The 23,285-nt window shown below is 32.6% G+C and overlaps 1 protein-coding gene and 1 long non-coding RNA gene across 2 annotated transcripts; one reads left to right on the forward strand and one right to left on the reverse strand.

Annotated features, from left to right (window-relative positions):
• Positions 1-4,904: 4,904 nt before the first annotated feature.
• LOC109808644 (MutS2) lies at positions 4,905-14,220 on the forward strand. Its single transcript, XM_020371708.3, has 6 exons — positions 4,905-5,420; positions 8,853-8,964; positions 10,090-10,142; positions 11,221-11,352; positions 12,891-12,963; positions 14,004-14,220. The coding sequence occupies exons 1-6, from the start codon at positions 5,016-5,018 to the stop codon at positions 14,081-14,083; spliced, it is 855 nt and encodes a 284-aa protein (XP_020227297.1). The 5' UTR covers positions 4,905-5,015; the 3' UTR covers positions 14,084-14,220.
• On the reverse strand, positions 6,318-7,195 carry LOC145952651 (uncharacterized). The gene is made up of 2 exons (XR_014430161.1): positions 6,694-7,195; positions 6,318-6,588 (listed from the first exon to the last, which is right to left on the reverse strand). It is a non-coding gene; the product is annotated as an uncharacterized LOC145952651 (long non-coding RNA).
• Positions 14,221-23,285: the final 9,065 nt, after the last annotated feature.

Below are 23,285 nucleotides of genomic sequence, written 5' to 3' on the forward strand. Positions count from 1 at the left end.
ACGAGTTTGTGAAGATATGTAGTGAATTTCTTCAAGTGTTTTAATGAAACAAAGAACTATTATGAAGTAATACAAATAAAAAGCTAAATCCATCATAAAGCTTTGTGAAGGACTACAAATAAATAATTTGATCAAAAAGTTGAATAATATATCAGGTAGATAAAAACATTGTGACTTATTGAAAAGCTTGGGAATATAATAAAAAAACCCATTAACTTGAAATAAAAATCTTGTTCAAATGGAAGTTGATCAGAGAAGTATTATAACAAATAGAATATTCTACACATTCAACATAGGCTACTAAAAATGTTTGATCAAAGAGTTAAATTATTCATCAAAAAGTCTCAATTAGAATCAAGCAAAGTCACTCAAAAGGCTGAACTATCCATAAGAAAACACCTTTAGAATGAACAATATGCCTTAATTAGAAAACCTTTTTAACACTATAATATGATCTCTGGTTAGAAAACCTATCAGTGTTAGAAAGCCCATCGACATTAGAAAGCTTGTCTTCAATAGAAAGGTAGTACTCACCAAAAAGCTACCATGAGAAAACTTTCTAAAAAAAAAATTAAAGACTTAAAATAAAATGAGTTACTAAGTGTAGACACCTAATTTCGTCCAGGATATATAAACAAGAAAATTGACTCCCAAAGGCCCAAAAACGATATCAGAGCAGACTAATATGACATCAAAAGGCCCAAAGCCCAAAAAAAATAAGTTAGGAGTTCGGAACGGGCCGTTCCCAGTTAGGAATTAGCCATTTTAGGCTTCCAAAATAGCCTGGAAACCATAGGTCAGAACAAGTCGTTCCTAATTTGGAATGGGTCATTTTGACCCAATTTGTTATGGGTTAATTTTAAATCCGAAATGGGCAATTCTAATCTCGGAACAAACCATTCCAGATTAAAAAATTGCCCATAACAAACCCATCTAAAATGGGGAGTTCCGATTATCGGAATGGACCGTTCTGGTATGAGTTGAGGCTATAAATAGGGAATCTATGAATAATGTTGTAAGAGGAATTCTGGTTCATTAAAGGTCCTTTATAGTTCATACATGTTTTTCTTTTTGTGTTTCTTGAGTAAGTGAGGTTTCTTGTGAGTGAAAAAAGGTGTTAAGACGTACCTTGACCTTACCTTGGAAGGAATATTCAATAAAATTTGCCTTAGAGGTACTTCTAGTAATCTCATCTCCTTCATTAAATTATTTATATATATGAATGTGTCCTAAACAAGCAACGATCATGTAAATAATTTATTTTCAAACGCTTCGGGGTAAAAACCCCTATTTTTGTAAATAATTATAATAAATATGTCATGTAAATATTCAATAAAAGGGAAATAAATATCTAAATATTATCTTTTATTATGCTAATTTCATCATAGGGTATTGTATTAGAGTGTTGTAGGGTGTTTAATACCTTCCCTAATGTATATCTCTCAAGGGCAAAACTAGTGGAATTGTTTTGTCTAAAGATCTACAAGAATAAGTGATACTTCTGTAGGTGATTTGTGAACTCCTTTATGCAAGGTTATGTGATGATTCCCTCCAGTAGTCGTTGTGCCCAATCTTCTCCCAAGGAAAGTGGTGCACCCATTTCTTATCTCTCCTATGATGAAAACCATTGGAGAGATGGTTGATGATTCCTTCCACTAGTCTTCTAGTTGTGCCCAATCTTCTTCCATGGATGAACAAACTATAGAACAAAGCAAAAATGGTGGAAAAGGATGAAATATGGTGCACCACTTTCTATGGAGAAAGATAAGCAAGAAGTGTTGATCTTGCCACGAGGAGGAATTCCTTGATAAAAGATCTTAAGGAACGATTTCTCCTAGAAAGAGAACTAAGACTTTTAGAAGAGAAACTCAGATTTATTCTCATTTACATCCAAAAGTGATCAGCCATGTACAAAGCAAAACTATATGTAAAGTTTGGTTGACTTATAGTACAAGCTAGACTAACCATGGTTAAATGTAACCAAGGTTAGCTATCTAGTACTTAAGCTAGCCAACACTAGTTAAATGTCTAGAAGCTTATGGAGTAAGCTAAGCTAATCCTATTTTAAGAATAACCTAGGTTACCTTAAGTTAACCCCAACTACCTAATCTAATCATTACAACTAACTAACTAATGATTACTATTTTACAAATTGTTGAAATGTCACTATCAAAAGCCATGTGACAAATTTAACCACTTGGATGGCCTAACTACATGGTTTAGATGTCCAAAGCACTTGCTTTTACCTAATCTAATCATTACAACTAACTAACTAATGATTACTATTTTACAAATTGTTGAAATGTCATTATCAAAAGCCATGTGACAAAGTTAACCACTTGGATGGCCTAACTACATGGTTTAGATGTCCAAAGCACTTGCTAAAGCAAGTGGATATCCAAGCTCATGATAAAAATGGATCTTGGCCCATCCAAGCCCAATAAGGTCACCATGACTTTATCTTGTTACACGTCCCTTTAAACTATTAATTACACTTCAAAATAAAATCAATACAATGACAAATAGCCTGTACTACTTGACCCAAAATACAAGATTAAAATAAAGAAAATATTGACAAGAAAAATATACAAAGAAAAGAAAGTAAGCTACTAAGATAACCCAAAGCTCAATAAGAGTTTAGACCTTCTTCCTTCAAGCCTAACCCATTCCTCTTGGTTCCTTTAGGACTTGGCTCCTAGTCATGATATCATCAATTATTGTATTTAATATTTTTTTAAGTAAAACATCACTGATGAGTAGTGAAGATTGGATGTAGCCCTAGTTATAGGATAAATCAATATAAAAATTGTTTATGTTCCTAAAAATAAGATCAATGATAAAAGGTATAATTTAGCCTATGACTAATTATATTATGAAGTGGTATAATATTGTGATTTATAAGTTATTTTCTTTATCTATGCAATTTTTTTTAAACTATAGTATTATATATTAATATTTTAGGTATTAATGTAGGATCTTACAATCTAAGTTATAATCATGAATTACAATTTTCTATCTCTTTTCTAATAATAGGTGAAATCTCGATTTTAACAACATTGGATAAAACTACAAGTATTTTTATAAGATAAGAACACACGTAAACATTGTGTTTTGTATCTACTAAGACAATTGGTTTCGTTAAACTTTAAGTATACAAGTATTTTGACTTTCATTTTTTTAGAATTGTAAAAGAGGATTATAAAACTTATTTTATTTATTTAATTGAAATATTTGATAGTTGTAAAATATCCTTTATCCTAAAACAATAATATTATTTGTTTAATATGATAAAATACATCATTTTTAATACAATTACATGTTATTTATATGGTTACTAAAAAGGATAACTTCATTTGTATTCACATTGTTCTTACCTTTTTTTTTATTTTTATTTTTATTTTTTTATAATTGTATATACACTCAAATAACCACACAAAAGACTTATTAAGGTTGACATAGCGATGATGATTGGAGTAGTATGTACATGATCTTAAATTAAACCTTAAATATTGAGTATTGGGAGGTTGTTTCAACTTAAGCAATGATTTTGAGTTCAAGTCCTAAATAAAACGATAGATCTAAGATCCTGAGTTAGTGGAGATAATTTTTTTAAAAAATATATTACACTTGTACAATATATACTCATAGAATTGTGTAGTTTAGTAGTTAAGTTAACTTTTCATATCCCGTGAACTTTGGCTCCATCCATGCCAAAAAACCATTTTATCATATTTTAATAAAAGATTCAACTTTTACCGGTGTTAGTTCATTATATAATATTAGAGATGCAAAATATCGAATTTTTACATATATATTCATAATTTTGTTAAAGTCAGGGATTGCATTTGCCCACCTCCCTTAAGTATGGGTCTATCCTCAAACTAAATTGTTTTCGGTTGATGATAATATATGTGGTATAAAAAAACATAAAATCACATAAATTATCATTAAAAAAAAACTTTGCTTGATGATTATGAAAGTATCATCTTGCATCTACCATTTCATACTAAAAAACTATCATTATTTTTTCTCTTCTTTTGATGGAGGTACAAATTTTGTTGTTTTATTTATTTTCTTTAAAAAAATAATATCATACCAATAATATTATCCTAGGATGATACAATTAATTAAGCTCATTTGATTTTATTAACTAGAATCATGTTTTATATTCTTTTATGTAGACTTAAACTGAAAATAAGATAGACAATAATTCTCATGAAAATTATAAAAAGGTTTGTGGTTGATTCTAGATTTTCATTAAATAGTTCTTACCCTAGTGTAAAAAAATAAAAATAAAAAAATAGTAAATAATGTGCTAGAGCTATCAAAGTGGGTCGGGATCCGTGAACCAACCCGCCCCACCTTGAAAACGGGCCGGACCGGGCAAAAAATGAAAATTTATAGTAAGTGAGTATATCTCAACCTAACCCACTTTGACCCGACCCACCCGGGCTAAATCTGTGGTGGACCGGGTAGCCCACCAATCCACCATTTTTTTTTTGCAATAAAAATTTAAGTATGATTTGTAGTTAATTTTGTATAATGGAATATTGAAAATTTTTATTTTAAACTTTTATCATGATTTGTATTTAATTTTGTATGATGAGTTATGACTTATGACTATTAATGATGCTAATTTTATGACTATTATGTTAATTTATAATTAATTTTAAATTTTAAATTTTGTTAATATTTTTTTTTAATTTTTGGTGGACTGGTGGGCTGGTGGACTGACCCGTATAACCCACCAACCTGTGATAGGCCGGACTGAGTCAAATTTATTTTGAAAAAATTAAAAGTGAACCAAGTTAAATTGACTCGTTTTTAAAGTGGGTTAAGGTGAACCGGCCCACATGAGCCAGACCGACCGTTTTGACAGCTCTATAGTGTGCCCACCACCCGATCTCCTCTCTGGTCACCAAAAGAAAAGTATATTATTTGATTTTGTTTTGGACCCTTTTCTTCCCTCCCTTCTACTCTTGACCCATTCATTCCTTCTGAATGTGTGTTTTTTCATGGAATCCCTACAATTCACGCCACAGTCCCACCAAAACCAATTCCATTTCATGAACAAACTCTCTCCCAAACTCAAGCCCACAATTTCCTTCTCCTCCTCCATTCACTTCAGGGCCTTCTGCGGTTCTTCTCCTTCTCCCACTCTCACCCAAACCCATGATCTTAGTGACCCTCAAATCATAGTTCCTGGCAAAAAGCGTAGGGTCAAGGCTTGTGATACCCAATTCAAAGAGAATTGGTTGGCTTCACTCACTTACCCTTTTCCAGAAAAGGTCCATCTTTTGAATGGAGAGCATGACCCCACCCACCAAAATGACGGCTCCAAATGGGTCCTCGGAATTGACCCAGATGTCTCTGGCGCTGTTGCGCTGTTGAAAACACACGGTTCTGTTTGTTCAGCTCAGGTACCGTGCTTCTTTTCGTCTTCCTTGGTTAAATTTCTTTCCTTTTTGTCCTTTCTACATGGTTTGATAGTGTTACTCAAGGTTTTAATTCGTGATATTGTAGTAAATTGTGGACAAGTGCGGCCAATGGGGCTGCAATTGTGGTCACGACGACCTCAAAATCCTTGATGTTGCGGCTCAAGTGGTCGCTGACTGAATTTTAAAACCTTGTTAGTATGTTACTTTACCAGTAGTGAGAAACTTTAGGTGGAAAAAAAATGAAATTAGGAAGTGCTACATTTGTGCCACACTGCCAGTTAAGGGTTTTGGCCCGAAAGTTTGTTGGGGTTGTGTGTGGTTTGGAATGTGGTGAGATGGGTTTTGCACGGTTTTGAATGCGTGGCCTTGAATGGGCATGAAGTGACTGAATTTTATGGACAATGTTGGGCTTTGGTATAGAAGGATTATGGTTCTGTCAAATTTGGTTAACTATGGACATCTATGAAGCATGGGTGCTTATAAAGTCACGTCGAACATTAAAGCTGGCAAAATGGGCTACTAGGTATGTGATACTCATTGGGTACTCATGAGTACATACGGAATACATACCAAAAACATTTTACAACATAGATGAAACTTATAATCAAAGGACTGGTGGATCATATATGGTGTTACAATTATGAAACTTCAATCCGTTGTGCTGAAACTCCTTTCACAATCATCTTTTTCCCTTTGTTGAGATAAATTGGAGCTCAAAATCATTTTTCTATTCTATAACAAGAAATAGTCTCAACCAACGTTGTCAAACTCGAGAGTCTACACAAACTCGTGGAGCTCTCGTAGACTCGACTCGTAGACTCGTAAGAGTCTACCTAATAGTAAAAGATATTAAAAAACATAAACATACACAATATAATATCACTATTTTAACATTCTAAGTCTGAAATAAGTCAAATAACAACAATAAAATGTCATAATACAAATCTTAACCATACATGAACAACCAAAAGTCGAAAACACATAAGTCCACAAATCAAAAACATAAAACAAGATCTAAATTTATCAATCAAAGTCCAATCCTCCAACAAATTCATGTGCATCATCATCATCTTCATTTTCTTCAACCTCATCCTCTTCATTTGATGATAAGGGTACTTGAAGACTTTGAGCCACCACCGGTTTCAGACATCTTGCAATTATAGGAGTAAGAGACTAAGTATGTAAATTGTGAATAACACCAACAAACCAACAAATAAAAAAATGTTAAGAGTCAGAACTAAGAACTAACACTCACGATGACACTGGAAGCTGCAATGAGGCGTTCGTATGCGGCAGAAGATGTGGCGGAGGGAGAGAAAACAGACTCGCGTCCTTCCCAAGACGCACGTTCGTATGCGGTGGCGTTCGATTGCGGCACCGTTCGTAGCGGCGGAGACGTGCGTTCGCAGCGGCGGAGATGCGCGTTCGTTGAGGCGGAGCTGCGCGTTTGTTGCTGCGGAGATGGGTGTTCCAATGGTGCGGAGGGAGACTCAAAAACGTGAGAATGGTGGAGGAAGCTCACGCGCAGGGAAAATGGTTTTCTCACTAACTAACCCTAGGCAAAAACGACGTCGTTTTGGGCCATTTAGGGGTAAAAAAAAAACGTAACCAGACTCGTGGACTCGGGCTCAGACTCGCGATTCTGACCGAGTCTACCCGAGTCTACCCAAAAACGAGTCTATTCGCGAGTCAACTCGTTTTGCTACCCTGGACTCGTAGACTCGTACGAGTTTACGAGTTGACTCGCGAGTTTGACAACCATGGTCTCAACCTTAAGAGAGTTGAAGATTCAGATCTTTTACATGCAAATCTTTGTATCATCTCAAGAAAGCATAAGATTTATAATGAGTGAGAGCAAAGTGTGAGAAATTGGTGGTGATTAATAAGAATTATTTGAAGGGACCGAAATTCTAGAGCTTGCTATTCTTTCTCTTGGTGAACCAGTTTTAAAGATGATATTTTTCACTAAGGAACAAGGAAATGATGAGATTGAAATTGATATAAACTATGCTTATTTTGTGTTTTTTTTTTTCATTTATACTATTTTTTCATGTTTATTTAAAATTATATTTAAATATGTATTTTTTTTAAAATTAATATTAATGTACTTGTACCCTAAATTTTTTGAAAGATCCTGTATCTTGTACCCATACCTGTATCCATGCAACATACATGGCATTGGGACAGTGAATGGGATGTTATGGAGTAAAAGCAATGTTAATGTATGTCGATAATGCCATCGAAAACTTATATGCTGTGTACTCATTGTGCTGGTATGTGTTGTTGCATATTGACTAGTAGAGAATTGGATTTAGATAGAAATAGAATAAGTCTAGTTGTAGATGACTGTTCTTTAATGTTTGTGGTGTTTGTAGATGATTCTGCTTCAAATTTGGTTTACTATGGACATTGTATTTATGACAGTGATGCAGTGTTGATGGATATCAATAATGTCATCTAAAACCTATATGCTAAGTACCTCTTGTTGTGCTGGTAGATATTGTTGCATATTGAGTCATTGACTAGTAGAGAATTAGACTTAGATGGAATCTGCATGTAGATGATCGTGCTTTTATGTTTGTGGTGTTTGTAACTTGTGTCTTGTTATGCTATTTACTTATTTAATTGTAAGTTCCATTGAGGAAGAAGATATTCATCTGAAGGGAATAAACAGGTTCTATTGGGGATAATCCACTAGATTTTATTGGGGCAACTTTAACTAAATTGTTTGCAGAAGGGTTCTGGATGCTTGAGTTAGGTATGAAGTATGGACCGGATTAGGGCTTTGTGCTTAAGTATTGAGGCTTTCACAATTTTGATCATGCACAATTGTAGTGGTAAATAGGTATTTGAAGAACTGAGAATTATGAAAGTGATACATAGGTATTTGAAGAACTGAAATTTCCAATCATAGTGAAACTGCTGTTTGGTATTAAAATTATCAGAGTTTGCTCTGCATTAAGGTGGTAAGTTCAACAGTGGATAAAAGCTTGTATCCTTTTTTTCTGTGTAAATCATATTTTCACAACCATAGTAGGAGCCAAAATGAGTGTTCTTTAGCCATCATTATAAAGAAGCGGAAAGGAAATTGTAGTTTATCCATTCCTTAAATAAAGCATCTTGTGAAATATGAATAATGGAGAGTAATTGGTAAATTACAACGTTGACTGATAACTGATGGTGTGTTCAGCATTACAATTAGTTTTCTTCATACCAAAAAGTCAATGGAATCTGGATGAGGATTGTTCTCAACTGTAAATTATAGTCCTTTCTACTTTTGTGAATTAGTTTGGCATTATATCCTCTTGGTCCCTTGATTCCTATTTTAAGACAGCTACTAGATTTTGTTCAGAATATTGTCTCCATATTGCAAAAACATTATTATATCATTATTCATTACTCCAACATATGCAGGTATTTGACTCTCCTCACGTGAAAATACTTGTTGGCAAGAACAAGAGGACCCGAAGACGCTTAGACACAAAGTCTGTTGTTGAGTTGGTTCATAGTTTTGATGCTCCAATCGGTATACTACATTTTCTCTATTTTTATCACTACATAAATGTGCTGAAATTATTTTTTTAAAATTCCTCTTTTTGGCTATCTGCTTCATTTTTTTTCTCTTCTATTTTCTTATTATTTAAGATTATTATGATATGTTTAGAGTTTAGACTGATATTATGATCTTGTAAGAATCTTGTTGTAATCTGTTGATATTGTGACTATGATAGACTGAGACAAGGTAGCAGATTTGATTTATTGCAAGAATCGTTGTCTACTTGTGTGGGTGTTTTTAATATTTTATTGTTCAATTTCTTTAATACAAAATGTAGATTTAAAGGAAACTGGATGGACATAATGAAGTTGATAAATATTAAATCAATCAGGGAAATCAACAGTATTTAGCACTGTATGATCAATAGTAATTGATCTAAACTGTTCTTGTTGTATTCACTACTCTCCACTTGACTGTCATAAATTTTGTTAAGATTGTTGAGACTTGAGATTGTGGAAGATTGTTGTATATTATTTTCTGATTTTATTTATATGTTATCATGTATGTATAGTTTATATTTTAGGAAGGATTGCTGTATCTTAGGAAAGTCTGCTGTGCTGTATCATATAAAATCTGATTAATTTTAACTGATTTAGGATAATGCTTTCATCTTTTTCTTGTTCCTTGTGTCTATTTATAAATGTATCTCAGTGTTTGCAAATTGCATCAAGTCGATAATAATCACAGAATATTCAATTTTCATCTCTGCTTTTCTCTGATTTCAAGTAGATCTACTTTAAAAATTCACTATTTTATCATTCACATTTGAATAGTTAAATTGATAATGCCATTTGTCATTTGTATTTTCTGAAAATACTATTAGAGAAAGTATAATTGATGTTATTATTTCATACTTTATTTGTATTGTCTCTCACATTTGTCAATCCGCTAGTTTGTTAGTTAGCATTTCTAAGATAATGATGCTTACTTATTTTTTTTCTATCCTTCACAATGTAATTCATAGACTCCAAGTACTAATTCTTCAGTGAACTACATTAAATTTTGAATTATTATTTTCCCCTTTTCATATTTCTTTTGAAGGTTGACACTGTTTATATGGTTGGCTATTTGCAAATTGATTCTTGATTTCATCAGGAACCACTGCGTACATAGAGCAGTCGCTCCCTTATCCACAAGATGGGAAGCAGGTTGGTATGCTTGCTTAAAGTAAAACATATTTTGTAGCTTTTAGGGACTTCAATATGTTTCTGTTTGTTAAGAACTCGTTACTTTCTTAAATTACTCATTCATGCTAATGAGGTGAAACAGTTGATCACCTGGTCTCGACATTGTTAATGTCCTTCAGGCTGTCATAATCATTATTTAATTAGATGTTAAAATTGTAGAGACAAATCTGTCTTCTAGGCATCTATACTATTTAATTCCGTTACAATTGTATAGAGAAAATCTTAGGAATTTATTTCCTTTCCTGTAAGTCTGCTGTAAATATCTGTAACATCTTAAATTTCTGTCATAAAGATCCTGAATCATTTAATGAGGATGCCTAATTTCTGATATGGTGCTTGTGATTTTCTGACAGACATAATTAACATGATTCTTTGTCAACTTCTCAATCTTCACTGTTAGGATGGGATTTCTGCCTAAAGAGTCTGCAAGTATAAATTGCTTTTCCTTCCTGAGATCGACCAAAACATTTTCCTTGAGTAGCAATAAATTTATTCAATTACTTAAATCTTCACTATAATCAAATTGGAATGTGATGATTATGTCATTACGGCAGTGTGTACATTCAGTATATGTTGGAGTGCTGGGGTATTGACTGTTGTCAAGTATTAGCTGCTAGTACTATGTAGTTATTAAGATGAGTAGTCTAATACTTAATAGTCTATCATTTTTCTGATAGAAGCCTAATTTTAACAGGGAAGAAAGAACAGCATTTTCCTAGTTAATATATTTGTGGGGACTTCTGAAGTTTGTCTAGATTGGTGCTAGTCAAGTTTAAGTGAAGTCCATATGCTTGCTAATAATTACTGAAAGTGTGATCCGGAAATCGGCAGTAATGTCTAATGTTTAAACTTTTTATGTTAGGTGATTTTTCTTTGAAGAAATGCATGTAGTTTGCTTTGTTCAATGATCTATTTTTCAGTTTTGAATTTTGATCTTTTGATCATATTTTTAATTTTGTCGTATTAATACTTTGAAAAGTGTGTTTTAATTTTATTTATCTCAAACTAATATTTTTTCCCTCCATCTTTTGCATTCAAGGGCTGGTGGAGTGGAGGATTTGGATATGGGCTGTGGATTGGCATCTTAGTTGCCTCAGGATTTTCTGTTATTCCAGTGCCATCTTTTACTTGGAAAGCAAAATTTGAACTCTCTGGAAATATGACTACAAAGGTCAGTTGTTCCTTGCAGTACATATTAGAGTGGATTCACCAATGATCATGAGCAATTATTCTTTTCAGTTTCAAAGTATGTTTATTATTTCCAATTGTGATGTTAGTTCTTTACCAAAGAAAGAATGAAGATTGTTAACTGAAACTAAAAATATTTAAGCAAGTAAATAATATTTTGCATATTATGCTTTGTAGAATTTGGGCTTAAGTTCTAACTCTACCTTAGAAAATTGGTTTGTAAGGAGAGCAATAGCACTATCCAAGCCTTGACTACATTAGCCATATCTTTAATCGATGCGAGATCTTAACACCTTTTTTGGCATTCATTTGCTTCTAGTCACTACCTCTGCTGTTCGCAGCCTTTTCATACAGAGTTATGATCTGATCTGACTTACTATGTCCTCCATGGCCCATCCCTGCAAGTTTCATGGTCATCAGAGTCATCACAATCCTACATTCCTTATTTGTCTGCGGTTGCCCTTGCCAGTGCTTGTGCTTCACGCACTGCCTTCAACATCTGTTGCGGTCTCTGCCTCCAGTCCCTTTGAGTTGCCAGCCTCCCATTGTCTGTTTGCGACCACTTTCAATTTTTGAGTTTTTTGTTTGATTTATCTTGTGGATAGTTTTTACTATTGTTCTCACTAGTGTTGCCTTGTCACCTCTTTTGTGCTACTGGTTTGGTTTGTTTGCGGGCATATGCTGCTGTTTGGTTTTCAAGGATGCCCTATCTTTTCTGGCAGCATGTCGTCAGAGGTCCTTTGTAGTCTTTGTCACAATTGCCAAACTCGGTTCTTTGTCCTTTAAGACATGTGATTCTAGTTTTGAGGGGAAGGTGTCTAGCCTTGCCATTGTCCCAGACACCGTTGGTCCTGGTCTATCTGAAGCACTTTGGCTCCCATGCCACTCCCAGTGACTCATCCTTGGCCCTGCGGTCATTCAAGAGATTCACACCACAAGATTTAATTTGAGGGAGTGTTACATTACATGAAAATATCATATAATTTCTAAGATATCATAGAATATCATATATTATTCTCTAAGATTATTTTCCCAATTTTCTTATTATCTTTCAAGATTAGTTTCTATATTTTCTTATCATGATTGTTTTCCAAGTTAGCTAAGATTTTTGTTTTTCAATCCATCGAAAATACAATGTTAGCACCAGAGTTCGAGCCCAGGATACTGTGCATACTACTCCAACTCCTCTACTACTAGACTGGGTCTAGGTTAATATAAAATAAGGGTTAGTGCTCTAGGTTTTATGAACATATCAAACAATACATCAACACATTGTAATGCATCTCAATTAATATAAATTCAGTGTTTCATTAGCTCTTAATATCACTTCCTCTCTACCTAAATCCTGACGGTTTCAACGTATACTATCTCAGCATTGTTAAAGTAAAGGAAATTTGAGCAACACCATGTTGAAATTTATCCATTCACTGTATTTTCTACGATGCTTGTTCTACATGGATATTTCCTCTATTGTCGAGTCTCCTTTGTTAGTAATAGCTTTTTGGATTTTTTATACCGCAGGATGATAGCAGGAGACTTGCATCGACATTATTTCCGTCACTGACTTCCATGTTAAGTAGGAAAAAAGATCATGGTACTTGTCTTGTTTTGTACTATATTTAATTAAGTACCATGTTGATGTTGGTGGATCATAATTCATAAATTACCTTCAAAATGTAGAATGGGGATGCTAATGAAACTAATCCAAATGCTAGAAATCATTAGGTGCTTTTAATCATTTTAAAGTTTTTCTATTAAGATTTTTAAAGATCCTACAATTTATCAAAGAGCCTTGTAGTTACATCACTGAAAAGTTCCTTCTAGTGTCATGTTATTGGGGATCATATTGCAGCTTCTGGATTGAATTCGTTTATCTTTGGGTGAGGGCAGCTGCAATTTATTTTATTTTATTTTATTTTTATAGATAATTTGTGATCGGGAACCCAGAAAAGTTGTGGTTTGCTGTGGAACCTATTAATACTTGTAGTCATTCGTTGTCCATGAACAAATGACCTTTGATCCTTGGTAGCTTTAACTACAAGTTTATTTCTTTGCTACTAGCCTACTACAATGTTGCAAAATTCTCAATTATTCAAAAGCTTAATCTAATGAATGAATGATCTCTCGTGCTTGTGCCCATATATATAGTAATGTCATGTTCATTAGTGAAATGATAGGAAAACTCTTGGTCATTTTCTTCTGAACTCTATAATAAGCTAGCATTTCATGTTGACCCTACTAATAAAAAGTGAACCAGCCTTGGTTATTTTGTCCCCAACATATGTCACCCAATAATGGAAAGTGTTGAAAGGAGTATTAGAATATGTTGGCATTTCTCTTATTCATTATTGAATTTGTGAGTTTCACACTACATGCCATATTACCTAATTCTCCGGAAATTAATCAGAAATTGATTTCATATATTTTAGGCCAATATACGGTTCTGTTACGTATTCAGATTACTCATGGCTCAAGTTTCATACATCATTGAGCCATAGTTATAGGTTTCCTTCTAAATGTACTCTATTTCTGAAATTTTGTTGAAAAAGATAGTGTTCGTGGTGATTGGTTCCTGTTTGTTTACTATGCACCTTTTGGAAGTGCTTTGGTTTTATTGCATTTGTCATATTTCAGGAAGGGCAGAGGCATTACTTATTGCAGCATATGGCCAAGACCAAAACAAAAGCTTGGAACCTTCTTGTGACAATATTTAAGAGCTTCGTTCTCTCTCTCTCTCTCTCTCTCTCTCTCCCCTCTCCTCTTTCCATGTAATTTGATTACCAATTGTAATTGTCCTGGATAGCATTGTAAACTTTATTTTAGTTATTATTCCAAAGCAAATTTTCTTTAATGAAGTTAATTATACTTTAGAATTAGTCTAGCAATTTAGTCAGCAAATTTCATACTTAGTAAGGGATAAATAATAGTTAAGAATTCTTACTTTAAAATTGGCTCGGAAGAGTTTTTTTCTTCTTTCTTTTATGCTCTGTTTAGTAGAATAGGGAAGGGGAGGGGAAAATTGAGTAGAAGAATAAGGAGAAAATGAGGTTTTCTTCCATTTGGTAGAGAGAAAGCTGAGTGTTAAGAAAAATATCTTGTGGATTTTGTTCTGGACACAAGATTTTTAAAAGATGGTATTTTTGATGATTGGATGATTCAAAAATGAGTCTTCCTAATTTATATTTGAGGAGAATTTAAGCTAAAAATTAGTGGATGGTTATCCACATTAGGGAGATATTTTGTTATCATCTCTCTTGTTAATTGTCAAGTCATGCATGGTTATTCTTATTAACGGGATATTTTGTTGTCATTTATTTTATCTTGTTAATTGTCAAATCTTTTAAAAAAGTTAATGTGCTCAATCACGGGATGAGGTTTAAGATGCGTTACAAAATAGTTCTAATATTCAATGATAAGTCAATTTAATATTATATGGCTTGACCTAAAACTAGGAGGGAATGCAACCTTCCAGCCTCGAGCCAAAGTGGTGATTGAGGCTTAAAAGGCCAATTAAGGAGACTAAAAAGGTTAGCTTCTTCACTCATTATACAGAGTCACTGGGATTTACAAATTGTACCAAGTGCTCTCATTTGATCTATTTAACCCATTATTTAGCATAACAAGAAATAAAATATATGAATCATGGTGACAGGTTCTTTAAAAGTAAGTATTATTTTTCATGTATCACAATATATCGTCTCTTAAATTAGTTCGTTAACTTACTGAATAAATCATATGTTTATTTTATGTCAAAAGTAAATGATATTTCTCAAAAACATCAAACTAAATAAGAGTTTCATCAAAATAATAAATGTATTTATAAGAATGTCACATCATGGAATCAAGTCATATTCATGCTACATGACTCATTGACCCTTAAAATTCTTTGGTAACATGTCTTTAGTTAAAAGGATCAACAATCGCCAAATTAATGCTAATGTGTTCAATGACGACCTTTTTTTTTTCTTTCTTTAACACATTATCTTATGGCTAAATATTTGATGTTGATATACTTCGACTTCAACTCTTGTTGTTCTTAACCATAAATAATGCAATAAAGTTGTCACAACACAACTTCAATGGCCTAGAATAGTTCATAAAAGTGTGATATAAATGAAATATCAAATAATTTTCAAATTTTATAAAAAATTGTAAACTTGATCTATATATTAAAAGATTTTAATTTTACACTTGAGAACTTCCATTCTATTGTCTAATTTGAGGACAAGCAAAATTTTTTCCCACATCTAATAACTCACAAGTTATAATGCTTATTTACAAAGAATTCAATGAGAACTTTTAAACCAAGAGGAAAGATCTTGTTCTATGTAAACAAGAAAAGTGTTGCTACAACAATTATGAGAAGGAATTACCATATACCCAAATTACAAAACATTCCCTTTAACAATCACAAAAAACATTATTGTGGAAATGTTGACGAGAGGTTCTATAATCACGCGTCAAATCCACCCATAAAGATTTAGATTCTTTAAAAACACACAAAAAGAAAGTGAGGCATGAATTAAATGTTAGCCAACAAAAATGGAAGTTGAGTTGTGGATTTCTTAAAGTTTTAAGTCTTTATGAAATTCTGATGATCAAAAGTTGATGTTTCTAATGGTTCTAAAAGACTAATTTTGCTTTTAAGCAGTTTCTTTATTAAATAACTTCTCAAAAGTTTGTGCTTCTAAGGTATTTGAAAATACTTTTTACTTGTTTGAAAACTTAGTATGATATGCCACAATCATGTACCAAAAAATATGAGTAACTTAAAGTAATTTAAACAAATATGAGAGTAAGGGTAAGAGAGATTTTACACTGGTTTATCTTGGTTCACCCAACCTTGGGTTATATCTAGTCCCCCCACACACACTATGGGACTTCTCTATTAGATTTCCCCTACACAAACTAGCCATCTACTAATTGTGTAGTCACCTTTGGCCAACTACTAAGTAACCCTCAACACCTGTTGAGTAAACCACCCCCATAACTTGCAACGTAAGTATATTTAAGAATATAGGTTGACTAGTGCAACTGTCCTAGTGTTACTTAACCCTAATGAGACCTTACATTACAATGCTTCTAAGATGAGTTTAGGAGGAGTGCTTATGCAAAAAAGGGAGGTAGTAGCTTATTCATTTTGAAAGTTCACAAGCAGAACTACCCTACTCATGAACTAGAGTTAGCTATTGTATTTGTGTTGAAGTTGTGGAGACATTACTTGTATGGTTCTAGTTTGAGGTGTTTAGTGACCATAAAAGCCTTAAAAATCTATTTGAACAAAAGAAGATTAATATGAGACAAAAGAGATGATTAGAATTTCTTAAAGATTATGACTTTGAGCAAAGTTACCACCCCAGTAAAGCCCATGTAATGGCTGATGCTTTGAGTAGAAAATTCCTTCAAGTATCCACTTTGATTGTTAGGGAGCTTAGCTTGTTAGAGGTGTTTAGAAATTTTAGTTTGGCTTGTTATTGACCCTTAAGAGTATAATTATTATTAGTGTATAGTTATAATTATTAAACTCAGATAGTTAGATATATTAATTGTCTTCAAAATATACAAATGTTACCAAAATAATTTTTATTTTTATTGAACTTAAAAAGTTAAATTTATTTATAACAATTAAAATCTTAGTCAAATTACAAACTGTGTTAAACTTTGAAAAAGATAATTATTAAGTGGGATGGTGTTAGAAGTATTATATGATTAAAATATATGGTAAATATGGTGTTGGAAGTATTATATGATTCAAATATATGGTAAATATTTAGGTAAAGTAATCTAATTTTTTCTCTCTTATATTTTGATCTTCCAGTAGAAGTGATTCAAATTTTGTAGATTGGTTTCTTTCTTCTACTAATATTATTTCCCTACTATAGACAATCTTTTGCTTTACCAAAATGACATTGTTTATATTTATGTTGTTTCAGTTGTTATTATTTTGTCAAAATTATCTTAAAATTTAACTGGAGTTGATTAAAATGACAATGTCTTTTATTGGTGTAATATAATTCAGGTTTACAACAATTTATGGAAGCAAAAGATAAGGATTCATGATCAAAGGCATTTACAGGTTTCATCAAGTTGTCGAGGTGAGTAAAGAATACTACACCTTTTTCTAGTTTTTAAAAATTATTCATCTTCCTTAGAATAACTATTAGTTAAAGCAAGAGAAAAAGAAAAAAGAAAATAAAAAAACTCATATTTTGTCAATCATATAAGCATCTATCACTCCTTTCTTAATTAAGTATAATGTTTTGTCTTGTTTATGAAAATTGTCATTCTTCTTCAATTTTGAATATAGTATTTTCTCAATCTGTTCTTGTGAATTATTTCTTGAAGTTAATATATTTTTTAAATCAGAACATGCATGAAATTTTAGATATAATTTGAGAATTAAAAATGAGTGAGAGATCAAGTCTCATTCAATTATTGAGACTTGTATTAAAAATTTATTCTCTTAATAGTGCATAAATAGTGTTATCTTATATAAGAAATTGTATGTGTCACTAAGACAATTAAATAAAAAAAGTTAATATTTAATTAAAAACTAGAAAGGAAGTATGTACCCTTTGAAAAGATCTAATAGTTAAAGGATAAGAAATCCTTAATTGATTCATAACGTTAAATGGTGCAGTATATCTGTAAATGTGGCAGCAATCCCGTAAATGAGACAATCCCAATATGATAGAATCAAATATTAAATGTAACATATTTCTATCATAATTAGACCACAAATTTAAGAATGAAATTAGTTAGCATTGTATGTATAAATAATAAGGTTCTCTGCCTCTATACAACAAAACAAAGAAATACAATATACTTTCATTCCTTTTTTGTTTGCTCCCATTTTTTATCTCTCACTACAAATTTTCTTTAATTCATTGAGTTCACCGTATTTTTATTCTTATAGCATTGCTATTCTTGATTATTTATATTTTATTTAATTGGAAATTTTCTGTTCAGTTTACATGTATTTTTTTTTCTTCCAATTTAAGTAAAATTTAAAATATAAAATTAAAGAAACGTACATAGCTGTTCAAATAATTAATAAAAATTATGCTTGAGAAAAAAATAAAACTTAAAAGATATTTTATAAGTTTTAATTTTGAGTATAATCTTTTGAGCGAACAAATTTATCAACTTTTGTCCAACCGTGAATGAAGTCATGAAATTCCTTCACGTAATTTGGTAATAAGAGTATGGTGTCAAAAATATTTTAATCTTGTTTTGGCACGTGGTCACTGTTTATCCAAATATGTTAGAAAATATATATTGTTGGAAGATGTTATTCCTTTAATAATTATCAGTAATTTATTTTTTTCGTATCAATATTTTAATGATTTAAGATATTCATATTTTAAATATGTTTTTATTTTTTAAATTTAAGATAAATTTATTTTTAGTCCCTCAAATTTAAAATCAATCTTTGTAGTTATTATAATTTTACAAAATTTTATTTTAGTCTTCTTACTCAAATTTTGTTAAGTACTCTATTAAATAATATCGCATGAAATCTATTATCGATGTTCCTATTAGTTAAAAATATCACATTAAACTTAACTGATGCTCTATAATTGTTTCAACCTACCACTTTTAGGCATGTTGTGATACCCTTATTACCCCAACAAATATATTGTAATAATTTAAATAAACTAAAAAAATAAAATTTTCAATGTTGGTAAAAGGGTTCACATAAAAACCTTCATAGATGTTCTTCAATATCCAAAATAATTGAAAATAAGAATTGGGAAATACAACATAAGAGTTTACAAATTATTTTTAAAATAATAAGTACAACTCCAAATACATATAAATGTCCATATCCAAGAAATCCTCTGCCCCGATGTCACAATATCAAAGCATACCTACAACTCAACTGTTGGCATTCTGGATGCCACTCGTAACTTGATCTTCCTCACCTAAAACATTCACAAATTGTACCGTGAAAAAAGAAAACATTTACATGTAAAGCACACAAGGAAAAAACACAACATAATCTTATCATAACTCATTACTTAATGAAATATACACAAGCATTTCTATATATCATAATTTTATCAAACATGCATTATCTTCACATCACAATTCACAATCACACCAATCCATCACAAATCTTGCAATTAACACTATGCCAAGGCCACACCACATCTAACATAAGTGATACATGTTAATTGCCTCACACATCCCACACTATGCCAAGGTCACGCCATCCCTGTAGCATCAGTTACCCAAGGGTCGTGCCATCCCTGGTCATAAGTGTGAGGAACCATAATCACATCACATTCACATTCAATACAAATCTTACAATTAATATTATACCAAGGCCACGCCGCCACATATGACATAAGTGATACGTGTTAATTGCCTCACACATCCCACACTATGCCAAGGTCACGCCATCCTTGTAGCATCACTTATCCAAGGGTCGTGCCATCCCTGGTCATAAGTGTAAGGAACCACAATCACATCACATTCACTTTCAATACAAATATTACAATTAACATTATGCCAAGGCCATGCCACATCTGACATAAGTGATACGTGTTAATTGCCTCACATATCCCACACTATGCCAAGGTCACGCAATCCCTGTAGCATCACTTACCTAAGGGTCGTGCCATCCCTGGTCATAAGTGTGAGGAACCACAATCACATCACATTCACATTCAATACAACATCTCATTTCATGTCAACATACTCACATCATAATTGATTGAACAATAATATACCATTCGCTACATCATGTTATCAATTCAATACTAAAATGGTAGATATAATGTATACATTTGTGTCAAGACATCACACTGCATTCCATAACTCAATTCCATATCACAAAATAGATAAGTCCACACAAAATATTGGTTCACATACCTCTTAAGCAATTCACCATGAATCTACATCTAGATCATCAATTTTTACCATATAATATAACAATAACATTTATAATTTAATATAACACTCAATTGAATCACCAACTTAATAGAATCTTAACTCAAATAGTAAAACCCCCAATTTTTTCAAAACCTAACTCACAGGGACTTTTCTACAATTTCGTTCTCTCTCCCAGATCATCATATTTACAAATTAATTGCATATTCCTAATCCTCAATATCTACAAAATCTAATGGGATCATCAATTCCTCAAACAGAAATAATTATAAAATTATCCATAATCTTACGGGATTCCTCCTCTACCCAATTCCCTCATGTAACTTTGCATACAAATAATCCCCTTTTTCCCGTACCTCGATAAGCAGTACCTAAAACTAAAGCAGGATCTAGTTGGTCTCCTCCTTTGGGTTCCCCTCGGTCTTCAGAGAGTGTAGAAGAAAAAGAAGTAAGAAGTGATAGGTGTGCTTTTGGGAGTGCTAGAGCGTGCTATTTATAGGCATCAAGAGTGGCCGGAACGACTCGTTTCAAATCCAGAACAGCTCGTTCTGGACTCATTCGTTATGTGTAAAATTTCACATCCAGAACGACCCGTTCTGGGGTTACATTTTAACCCATAACGGCCATGTTTGGAACGACCCATTCTTAAACCAGAACGGCCCGTTCCCAACTAGGGTTACAAGCCTTTTTGGTGATTTGGAACGCCGTGTTCCAATTGGGAACAACCCATTCCCAACTAGGGTTTATAAGCTTTTTTAGTAGTTTGGAACAACCCGTTCTAGTTTGGGAACAGTCCGTTCTGGGCTACTAAATCACGCTTATTGGGCTTTGGACATTCATATAATCTGTGAAAATTGGGGTGTTACATATGTTATTGGTAACTTGAGAGACTAAAACAAAAATTTTAAAAATTACAAGGACTAAAAATAATAATTTTAAATTTGAGGTACTAAAAATAAATTTATAATAAATTTAAGAGATTAAAAATATATTTAAGCATGTTTTCTTCTAAAAGAGAACATATAAGGTAGAATAAATTACACTCACCTCCCTATGTTTTTTTTTTGAGATTGCACACAATATTCCTCCATTATTTGGATCTATAGTGAGAACCTTTAAAGTTGAAATGATTTTACATTGTCCCTTTGACCCACAAACAACGTCAATTTTGTTAACATATTCATGTCAAGTGAGCTGCACATGATTTTTAATGAATTTTTTCTTCCAAAAATGTCTCTCACCTCTTCCATTAAAACCAATGACTTTTGAAATAAATACAACTTCAAGAAAGTTTATATTTTTGGATTTCCAAACTAGGGAAAACTGACTGAAATTTTGGAATCAATCCCAAAAGCTTGGTTGGTTGTTGGAAACCTCTAGGACATAAACCCAACTCGATTTTATGTAACATCTTTTCAAATTTTAAGGATCCATGATTTACTATACTAAATCTTCTTTGAGGCTTGAGGTTCAAATTGTTTACTTGGCTTCTCCGTGCTTCATTGATTTTGAAAATTTTAAGAATCATTATCTTGTAAATTTTAAATGAATCAAGTACCAGATATCTTTTGGTCTACCTCACTAAAGCCTTCTCGACTCCCTGTGAATCCGGATGCTCAAAAATTGCAAAGCATATCTTCGAATACTAATCGATAGGTCGAGAAGATTTTACTCTTAAACCAAGTACATCTTGGCCTGGCAAGACCTTTTTCCCCATGATTAAGTACAACATATAATAATATCTTACCATTACATGATAATAAAAGGTCTTGAGCACTCTTTCATGGTTCCTCGACAATGATAACACTTTCTCTCTTATTTATGTCGTTGCATTTCACCTTTATAAGCTACGCTCATTCTTGAGATTACATTATACTCCTTGTAACACCTTAATTTTCACAAATTATATGAAGGCCCAAAGCCTAATAAGGGTGATTTAGTAGCCCAGAACGGGCCATTTTCAAACTGGAACGGGCTGTTCCAAACTACTAAAAAGGCTTATAAACCCTAGTTGGAAACGGGGCGTTCCCAACTGGAACGAGGCATTCCAAATCACCAAAAAGGCTTGTAACCCTAGTTGGGAACGGGCCATTTTGGTTTAAGAACGGGTCGTTCCAAACATGGCCATTATGGGTAAATATGCAACCCCAGAAAGGGTCGTTCTGCTTTAAGAATGGGTCATTCTGAATGTGAAATTTTACACATGAAGAATGAGTCCAGAACAGGCCGTTCCGAATTTGAAACGGGCCATTCCAGCCACGCCTGATGCCTATAAATAGAACGCTCTAGCACTCCCAAAAGCACACTTTTCACTTCTGACTTCTTTTCTTCTACATTCTCTAAAGACCAAGGGGAACCCAGAGGAGGAGACCAACCAGATCCTGCTCTAGTTTCAGCTACTACTTATCGAGGTATGGGGGAAAAAGGGAGATTTATGTGTAGAGTTACATGAGGGAATGAGTGGAGAAAAGTTCCTGTGGAATTTTTAATAATTTTATAATTATTTCTATTTGGAGAATTATTGGTGTTATGAGATTCTGTATGTGTTTAAGATTAGGAATACGTAAATAATTTGTAAAAATGATGATATGGGAGAGAGAACGAAATTGTAAAAAAGTGCTTGTGAGTTAGGTTTTGGAAAAATTGGGGTTTTACTGTTTAAGTTAAGATTCTATTAAATTGGTGATTCAGTTGAGTATTATATTAATTTATAAATGTTATTGTTATATTATATGATAAAAATTGATGATCGAGAGGTGGATTCATGGTGAATTGCTTGAGAGGTAAGTGAACCACTATTTTGTGTGGACTTATCTATTTTGTGTATGTGTTATGGAATTGAGTTATGGAATGAGGTGTGATGTCTTGGCACAAATGTATACATTATATCTACCATTTTAGTATTGAATTGATAACATGATGTTGCGAATGATATATTATGACATAATTGTTCAATTAATTATGATGTGAGTATGTTGACATGAAATGAGATGTTATATTGAATGTGAATGTGATGTGATT

This window comes from Cajanus cajan, chromosome 10, assembly GCF_000230855.2.
Source record: "Cajanus cajan strain Asha chromosome 10, NIPB_CcT2T_4, whole genome shotgun sequence".
Lineage (NCBI taxonomy): Eukaryota > Viridiplantae > Streptophyta > Magnoliopsida > Fabales > Fabaceae > Cajanus > Cajanus cajan.

Bases quoted from the DNA above. Each gene is read 5' to 3' on its own strand.
- LOC109808644 (XM_020371708.3), top strand. From the start codon at position 5,016: ATGGAATCCCTACAATTCACGCCACAGTCCCACCAAAACCAATTCCAT. The intron at 8,965-10,089 runs GTATACTACATT...TGATTTCATCAG, and splicing joins TAGTTTTGATGCTCCAATCG to GAACCACTGCGTACATAGAG. The intron at 11,353-12,890 runs GTCAGTTGTTCC...TTTATACCGCAG, and splicing joins CTGGAAATATGACTACAAAG to GATGATAGCAGGAGACTTGC.